At 40.9% G+C, this 9,511-nt stretch overlaps 1 protein-coding gene across 1 annotated transcript in view; it reads right to left on the bottom strand.

Annotated features, from left to right (window-relative positions):
• The window catches only part of slc25a24 (solute carrier family 25 member 24), a 14,294-nt gene extending 4,984 nt beyond the window's left edge, over nucleotides 1-9,310 (bottom strand). Inside the window, exons 1-4 of the mRNA XM_062556120.1 lie at nucleotides 8,790-9,310; nucleotides 7,557-7,683; nucleotides 7,053-7,140; nucleotides 4,050-4,161 (exon numbers count right to left, since the gene is read on the bottom strand). Of these exons, the coding sequence (XP_062412104.1) occupies nucleotides 4,050-4,161; nucleotides 7,053-7,140; nucleotides 7,557-7,683; nucleotides 8,790-8,972 (510 nt within the window). The 5' untranslated portion in view covers nucleotides 8,973-9,310. The remainder of the gene's footprint in view (nucleotides 1-4,049; nucleotides 4,162-7,052; nucleotides 7,141-7,556; nucleotides 7,684-8,789) is intronic.
• Nucleotides 9,311-9,511: the final 201 nt, after the last annotated feature.

The following is a 9,511-nucleotide window of genomic DNA, read 5'->3' as shown; positions in this document are numbered from 1 at the left end:
AACCTCATCACTGTGTCTGTGACAAAGTTTGAGTTCATCAGTGCAGTGTGTTCAACATAGTCACTATAGGGCTGCTCTTTTGGCATGGCTACTTACTTACATCTCATTGTCACATGCTAAAAGAGCACTCTGCTCTAAACCTGCCGAAGTAGCATATTCAATTGCATACAGTAACATATTTAGGGATGTAATGGTATGAAAATTTAACCTCACAGTTATATTGACCAAAATCATCACTGTTTTCGGTATTATCACAATATGTTTTTTTTTTTTTTTTTTTTTTTAAGCGTTCAATATGTTCAAGCACTGATAGGCCTACAAAAGCTTAATTGGTTTCAAAAAGTGTGACAGTGTTTATACAGTATATTACAAAAATATAGGCAAATTGTCCCCCATCACCACCTTGACTATCAGTAATATTGAATACTGTGTGGTCATTCACAGCAGTGGCCATCCTAGTCTCTGCTCAACCCTCTATGCACACGGAACATCTTTGGCATGTTTCTATTTCATATTTTGAATGAATAAACTTCATACTTATAGCTTTATAGCTATTAATGTAGCCTATGTTATGACCTGCATAATTACTTGTAGCTTCAGATTGATTTTTAAATGATTACAATTGTCTTTAATGACATTACAGTGTTGGTGTGTGTTTGATCTAATTGATTGCCTGTCACTTTAAAAAGAAAGGTAATTAATTAGCTTTCATTCTCAGGGTTTTAGACTCGAGGAAAATAGTTGCGCACAGTCCAAGGATATATGTTTTCATAATGTTGTCAATGACATTAGATCAAATAAATGGTCAAAAAACTAACAAGTCAAAGATAATATTTCTGGGATCATAGAAGAGATAGGCCTAAGTGTCTTGCCATGTTAATTTCTATGATTTTGGTGAGTACTATAGGCTACATTACACGACCCCTGGCCTGAAGGGATAGTTACCTAGAAGGAACTCAAAAGATATGCTAAAAGTTTACCAATAAGTTATAGCGTGTCTCGGAAATGGCATTAAACCCAACAGTAGGCCTACAGGTAGGTCTAAATGAACAAAATTCCTTAGCCTGTAGGTTACCGTGGCATTGCGTGTTGTCCCTTCTTCCTTGGTCATGTTTAATTGGTTATGTTCTTAGCTTAAGTTACCCTCCCATGACTTGGATCGTGCTATTTCTGTTATTTGGATCCAATGAATGAGACCCAGTAAGTGCTCGAAATAAAACTTTACGATAACATTAGCGGGATGGATTTACTGTGAATGCGCACGCGTTGCGCACACAAACACGCAGAGTGACTACATTACTGCACACGTTTTGCGGCGAAAATGTTCCAACCGAAGCTGAAAGATTAAACACACACAATGTGGTAATCAACCGTGATAATTGTGATATTTGAAATGAAAACGGTAATTGTTATCGTCAACATTTTTATTATGGCTTACCATTACACTGGTAATCGTTACATCCCTAGGACAGACGCTCCACAAAATAAAGACAGATTCCTTGAAACGCATGCATGCTATTTTGAGGCTTCTATTGATAATATATGTATTGTATTGATACATATAACAGACTAAAAAGAACTCATGAAAGGTCATGTGGGGTCAAACAATCTTTCACATGAGAGCACACCAATCTGAAACACCATCCTAACCCCAAACTACTCATCCCTACATCCCTACGAACTCTGACATCAGAGCAACCTTGAACTTAATCCCACCCATCTACTCATTTACGTAAGGGACGCCTTACATAAGGAGGCATGGTCACAGAAAGCCCTAATGATACATTACTCAACACATTCACAGGGGCCAGCTGGAAGCATCACAATGACTCTAATTTCTTCCAGCGATCATGACCATAGATAGCACCTGCTAAAGAACATTCATAATGTCCCATACCAACTCATGAAGGTCAATAAAGTTTGACCCTTTGCTGATGCAATGATCATTATGCACTGGACTCCTTATGGACTCCATAAGGGCGTATTCACATGGTTCCCTTGTACTGTACCGGAGTGTGGTTCTCTCCCGTTCTTGGTCCGCACTCACACTGCATACTATCAAACTGTACCCAGGCGCAGTTGAGCCACTGTCCTCTAGAATCTTTGCATAGGCACGATCGTAAGCCCAACCTCACCATGCCCGAGTTCACCTCCTCAAGCTGGCCAGGGCACGGATAAGCGTACCATGCTCGGGTATGGCACAGAGTAATCACAGTGCTAAAAGAAACTGGACTTTGGGGGTCAAACATACCGGGGTATGGTGCGGATGACATAGTGTGAGTACGCCCCCAAAGTGAATCAGATTCTTTCCAGTATATTCATGTTTGAAACTTAAGTTTTGTCCTAAAACAACTTGTTATGCGTATGAGTATATGTCTATGCATGTGACAAATTAAGAAACTTGAACTTGAAGTATAGAAGATATAGAAGATATAGAGGAAATAATGATGAAAGCACTGTCTAACATTGATGAGCTGTATAATTATCCACGTGTTCATAAGAAAACCGGTTAGATAGCAAAGTACTCAAATTCAAATATCCCTCCAACAAGACAACAAACACTCTGCATGGGAGTGAAGCATGTCAGCACCTACCACTTCCACCTCCACCTCATAAATGGCTCCATCTTCCTCAAAGTCGATGAAGAACCACTCTCCCTTTGGCTGCTGGTGCAGCAGTGCCATGGTGCGCCAGTCCTACCACCGATGCCAGAGCAAATGGCCTTGCGTGCCAGCTCAAATACCAGCAGGATTTTCTTTAATATATGACTTTAAACCGCTCCAAAAAGCAAGTCTCTTCGGTTCAAGGGTTCGGGTTAACTCAGATGCTTCTTGACTTTATGATGAAGGTTTTAGAGGTTCTTTGTCTCCCCTTGTTTGAGTGACTTCCTCCTACTCCTGATTCTGTGTTGGATGTAGACCCTGGAGAGATGTGCTGGATTCCCAGTAAAGTTCTGCACCACTGACAAGTGTTCTAAGCCAGAGCGCCAGCATTCCAGTATGACAATATGAACGCAGCCTCCTGCCCCGAGACTACCTGCAACGTGGTCCCACCCCACTCAGCGGTGATTGGACCTCACCTCGTAAGCGACCATCCTTTATCCAATCATTGCCCTAATCTGTCCACTGATGCACAGGCCTTAAATTAGCTGTTCTGCCCTGAGTACAAAACAGGCTTTAATAAAGAGAGAGAGAGGGGGGTTCCCAGTTACAGTTTTGGCTGGTTGGCCAACACTACTTTAAAAAGGTATCGACAGCTTTCTAGTGATATCTTATTTTTAGGTCTCATCAAAAGTGTGACTGAGTATCTATCTTTCTGTAAAAAGGCTTTGATGCAATGCCTCAAGGTTATAAGGTTTAAATGGCTGGTGTTAGCATAGGGCGGCTCGTAGTGTTGTAAGATAAGCTGAATATCACAGTGCTTTGTTTTCACAGAATCATACAGGTCAAGCTTTTAAAGAGAGATCTTGTGGGAACTGCATAGGGGGGACAGAAAATTCAAGGCAATTCTTCTCTATGTGTATGCATGATTCAATCACACCATTTGAGATAGATAGACCATTGACGGGACAGCACAAGTCCATTCATTGTGAGAGGGAGGGATAAACATGGCAGACAAGCTGATTACTGAGTGCTTGTGTACAGAGAGAGTGCCTGTGGTATGAGAGAGTGTGTGAATGTGTGTGTCTGTGTCTGAGCTCTTTGACGGAGTGACGTGGTGCAATTACAGTGTGATTACAGATCACAGGGAGAGTGCCAAACTAAGCAGGGTGGCAGTTAATTCATGAACTGGTGTGTGTGTGTGTGTGTGTGTGTATGTGTGTGCATAGAGGTAGGCAAGAATATATAAATGCATAGTAGCATTGGAGCTGTCGGCGTACGCAAAAGACAACACACATTCTACAAATTAGTAGTTCTAAGCAGGAATTGCAATTTCTTGCAATTAAACAAGATGAAACACACACAAACTGCACACAGACACACAAACACACACACACACACACACACACACACACACACACACACACACACACACACACACACACTCACCGTGGAGTGCTTCCAGTAGCGTAGGATCTCTTGTAAGTTTGAAGCAGCACTAAATAGGAAATGCTCTCTCCATTCACTCCAGTCCACTGTCATGGTGCCATCAACATCAATACTGTAACAGTGCATAGAGAGACAGAGAGAGAGAGAGAGAGAGAGAGAGGGAGAGAGGGGGAGAGAGAGAGAGAGAGAGAGAGGCATGTTAAGCATGTTTTTAGCAATACAACTCATCTGAATATGTTTACAGTTCATGCATATGTATAGGTGTGAGTATTTTGTTGGGGGGTGGCTGCGCAAATAGCGAAAGTTGGACAGCTCCTTAGCCTGCATGAGTGCTTGGGTCAAATCCCAACCTAGTTTACATCCCGGATACAGATAAAGCACACCATGGAAGCACTGCCAGTCCCGTTAGGCCCAAAGAGGAGTCAAGACCTTAATTGGATTACTGTTCACACTCCTTAACACACATTATTTGGTCTCTCACACGCATGTATCTGCCTTTGTCATTCAGGAACTGTGTCCCGTCTGTGAGATGTAGAATGACACTTCCACCCATCTATCTACTTCACCACACATCTCTTTTGATGCATTATAATAAGCCTTAGCCTTAGCCTTAATCTTAACTGCCGCGGTATGGGATTCTTTCCTCCATTAGGCATATGGCGCATCATGCATGATACAGTATGTTTGAAATCAGGTTCCACTGCTACACAGGACGCAGGATGATTGCAACACAAATCAACTAGATTTGTGGATCTGCAGAGCATTTTGCAGGCCTACAGGTTTGCAGGTTCTCCGCGGAATCTACCAAATGTATAGGGTAGGATAAGTGGAATAACACTTTTCAGCGTTTTAACTTTTTTACCACTCATCGGATATGAATGCACAGTTGCCTATTGTATCTTGGAAGTTTACTGTGATAAACCCTCGTGACATCTACTAGACTACAGCTAACTTATGACGGCCATTCATTTACGATTGTAAAATTATTGAAATTGTCTGAGGTTTACATGGGCTAGTTTAAATGGTAGCCTATACTTTCCTTGTCTCCCATGCCTGCTTCATCAGGACCGGGAGGAACGACGGAAACATTAAGGAGGTTTATTGATTAAAACGAAATACATAATGTTTGTTCACAGTTTAATTTGAACTAAAACCAACTTTGGTGCATATAGTCAGATGTCTGTATGTAGGCATTTGGTACAGGCCCAATACTAAAACCTGCAGTAATTACCTGTAGCCTCCGAACTTGTCTAGTGAGCTTTCCGGTTTTACTTGCAAAACCACAACTATCTACCATCATCTCTATCACTAACTAGCTAAATGAACTGCATAACTGGTTGTCTCCCAACTTTTTTGCAGGGGACTGTCAGATTAGTTGGCCACTCACATTCCGGAAGCTGGCTTCCACTATGACAGAAAAGCATGCTGCTAAATAGTGAAAAGAACATATATATTTCATTTTGAAAGGTTATGTATAGTTGTCTTAATAGAATTTGTGAATAAATGATCAAAGAGAAAATGTGTAATTACATGTAAATGTAATTTACGTAAAATGTGCCATATTTAATAAAACCTACTTGTACTATTTAAAGGGAAGATGTTGCAGTAATTACAGTTCACTCATATTGCCCAGATGAGACTTTTGTTTTGTGAATTATATTCAGATTGAGTTAATATTATTATATTATTTTTAGCAGATTAGCAATATCTGCTTGTTGCAGCACTACAAAGATTGGCAAAGGCATTAGCTACTTTTGTAAAATGTAGAACAAACTGATTAAATAACTTTCATGAGTATTCCCACCATGTCTGATAGCCTCGGACGTCTTAAGGTCCTCAAGTTCTTTCATGTAATCGTCCATTACAGGTTTGCTGTCCATTTTCTTCCCTTCAAGTCAATACTGACCCACTTAGAGCAGCTCAGCATCAAGGTCTTGCAGGCCATTTTTCTTTCACCTTACTGGAAGTATTATCTCTGTCTGTGTGTCTTTCACATACAGAGAGAGGCCCTGTGCGTTATCAGTCATTAAACAGCACTCTCCACCCACAGCACATGATCCGCTTTTTCCCTTACCAACCACATTCTCAGCTAGTTTGAAACTGGTCAGTGCTGATAAATGTACAATTAGAAGCTGTCAGCACCAATTTATTTAATCAAATACAGGGAAGGATGTCTGTTAAAAACCTCAAATGAGGTATTCTTCGCAAATCTCTTTAGAAACTGCAGGAAGCTTGATGATGATTGCAATGATGTAACGAAATGTACATTTATTCACTTAATGCTATTCGGTAAGCTTGCATTTAGGATGCTATTTTATTGCATATTGCGCAACAACATGGTTCTAATATGAGGAGGTCTGTTGTGATCCATCATATTTAGATAAAATCACTTAGAAACTGGAAATATATTTAAGTAGGCTACTACTTCAAACTACTGTATGCCCTCTATCAAACACTCATGTGAGATGAGTGTCTGATAACACATTTGTCCAATACAGAGTATTTGGCTAGTCTCTCATGTTGGTGTTCGAAATATTATCGGCAATAATGGTCCATGATATAGAGTGAAGACTATAACATCAGTTAATCAAGCCAGGACGCTACTCCATATTTTGTTAGTTGAGGCATTCAAATCTCTATGCTCCATAACAGTAAAGTATAGTCTACCAACAATGACTTATTAGCCTGTCCTCTGGTGGATAACAATGGTAACTGCATGATACAGAAAAAGGAAAAGGGTTGGTAATATGATTCATCAATTGCAATGCTATTGTTGGACATGTTGTTGCAGAATACCCTATTCTCATTCTTGTGTAACAGATTGACTCTTGCACATAATGAAATTTAAAGTTGGATTCGATTCAACTTAATTGAAACATTGTTGAGATAGGCCGTGAACTGTCCCTCAGATGGGATTATGGGGCTAATTTAAATAGAGTGATGGTGAGGGCAAACATGAATATTTGACAGGGAGATAGTGTAAATCAGTTTGGCAAACATTACCTCTGTAGAATCTTCTGGGCATGCTCCTCTGTCACATCCACGCCCAACTCTGTTAGTGACTGCTTGATCTCCTTGTAATCAATGCGGCCTGTGATGGAAAAAAAGTGTCAGTAAAGACACGTCATGCGCTGCCATTTTCTTATAAGGCAACTGAGTCAATCAGTAGCAGTCACATTGTAATTCTATCTGGTGGGGAGCGCTGTCTATAGATGTTTAGATACGTAGATAGACCAATTTCAACTGGCCGCTGCATGTCCCTAGCTATACTGTAGCTCCACATGAGTCTCTCACTAAAAACTGTTGTACTGAAACTATTCCCATCACGACAGCATATCACAGCCAACTACAACTTGAGCGAGAAAATGTTAGAGTACTGTATAAGGCATTATATTCACGCAACTCAGTCACACACAAAAAAACTCAGTTGTGGCAGGCATAGTGCATGTGCTGTGTTATTAGGATTTAGGGAGGATGAACGTGATTTAAAAAGAATCTAGCTCTCACCATCATTGTTCTTATCCAAACTCTTAAAGGTCAGCTTGAGTTTTTTCTCGTGTTCACTCAGGTACTTGGAAAACTCGTTTAGGTCCAGCCCAGCACTTCCATCAGAGTCTCCAGATGTCATTATTTTCTGTTCAGAATGAAGGAATTGATAAAGCATCAACGATTAGAGTGAAACTGAATTTAGTAAAAAATCATATTTTGTATTGTATATATCTTTTTTATGCATCATTGCAATTTGAAAGCTATACATGATGCATTATTCATTTGGAACACTATCCTTGTTTTTGGACCCCTTATCAGATTTGTCTACATATGACTTACATGTATGATATATGTTGACAGTTGTAGGCCTGGACTGCAGTTACTATGTGCCCAGTCCATTCCAGGGTCTAAGTGCATTGCCACATGCTTTCTGTCATGATAACATCAGTGACCTGCAGATGTGTATGCGTGTGTCTCACTTCCTTTCTGCATGTGTGTGTGTGTGTGTGTGTGTGTGTGTGTGTGTGTGAGTGTGAGTGAAAGAATGTGGGTGTGTGAGTAGAACAGGAGTTAATGTCAAGGCATTACCAGCCGATTACCTGCCGTAAAACCCCACCTGTAATGCTCTCCCTATATGAGCACATTTACAAGTATCAAAGGTTTAACCACACTTGCGCCAGCTCAGTCACACCTGCACAGTTACATAGAGCAGTCGTGACTTGTGAACAGTCAAACAGTTTATTTAAGTAGGTATATGTGTGCAGGTAAGTGGAGGAAAGTGGACCTGATTGATAGCATGTCATTTGAGGTTACTCTTCTGACTGATGCTGCCTATCAATTTTAACTGTTCTTCACAATATATTCTATGAGCAACCAACCATTTAACAGCACAACATACTGCATCTACTATGTATATAGGCTTATAACTCACTCTAAGGTCATTGAATATGTTCAATGTGAGTCTATAATGAAAAATCCCTGATTTCGGCCTAAATGTGCTATGTTAAATTGTATAAGGGGGCAAGACTTATCACGGTAGGACACTTCGCGCATGGGCATGAGCAGAGAAGAGGGTATTTTTTCCAACGTGCCTAAATTAACATCGGCGATGTGGGCCCTATGAAATGTGGAAGTGTGCTTTGCCATTCTAGTTGCCATAAAACAATATATCTGATGCAGCTTACTACATGTCTAAGGTTAGCAGTGAGTGACCACCACTGCCAATTGACATGCAGAGCAGTTTGTTTTTACCTGTACTGTGCCTTTTCCGAGAGCTATGCCCATAGAGGAAAGGCCTGCCTTCAACTCCGACACATCCACAACCCCATCTTTGTTGGTGTCCAGCTTCGCGAAGAGTTCTTCAAACGACTTTGCAGTCGAGTCGCTCAGGCAGAGAGCATCAGAAAAAAAAACTTTCCTTAAAGCTTGATACATGTTGCCAGTGGAAAAAAATATTTAGACAAATGCAAAATCAAAGAATCCCCGGGAAAGAAAATATTTTCAGAATCAGGAAATGTACGAGAAGGAGGAGGCGCACCGCATAAAGCTGACTCAAAATGCCAATAACTCTAGCGCGTCACTGCCTACTGCACTTCCGAGAAAAGCTACCTAGAAACGCCATAAAACGCGAAAGCGGTTGCCTGCTATAGATCCAAGCGAGCTTCAACGTAGGCTATGGTCTACTGTAAAGTAACAAGAAGTCTGTTGAGAGAGAGAGAGAGAGAGATGAGATGAAGGTGGGATCACTGGAATGATTTCTCCCTTGGCCACTGCCACTGAGGACACACCCTGCTGCGTAAACAAGCTCGTGCCAGAACTGCCTTTACTACTATAGTTTGTTGAAATCATCTCGCGCACGCTCTGACACATGCAATCTTATTGTGTGATGGACTCGCTTACATCTGTAGCTAAATTAGGCCTACACAAAGCTAGCTGGACTGCTTAGGCTGTTTTTTTTTTTTCATGCGTGAGTC

This window comes from Sardina pilchardus, chromosome 15, assembly GCF_963854185.1.
Source record: "Sardina pilchardus chromosome 15, fSarPil1.1, whole genome shotgun sequence".
In the NCBI taxonomy this organism is placed as follows: domain Eukaryota; kingdom Metazoa; phylum Chordata; class Actinopteri; order Clupeiformes; family Clupeidae; genus Sardina; species Sardina pilchardus.
Note: the sequence above shows the minus strand (reverse complement) of the source record. Positions and strands in the feature narration are given on the sequence as shown.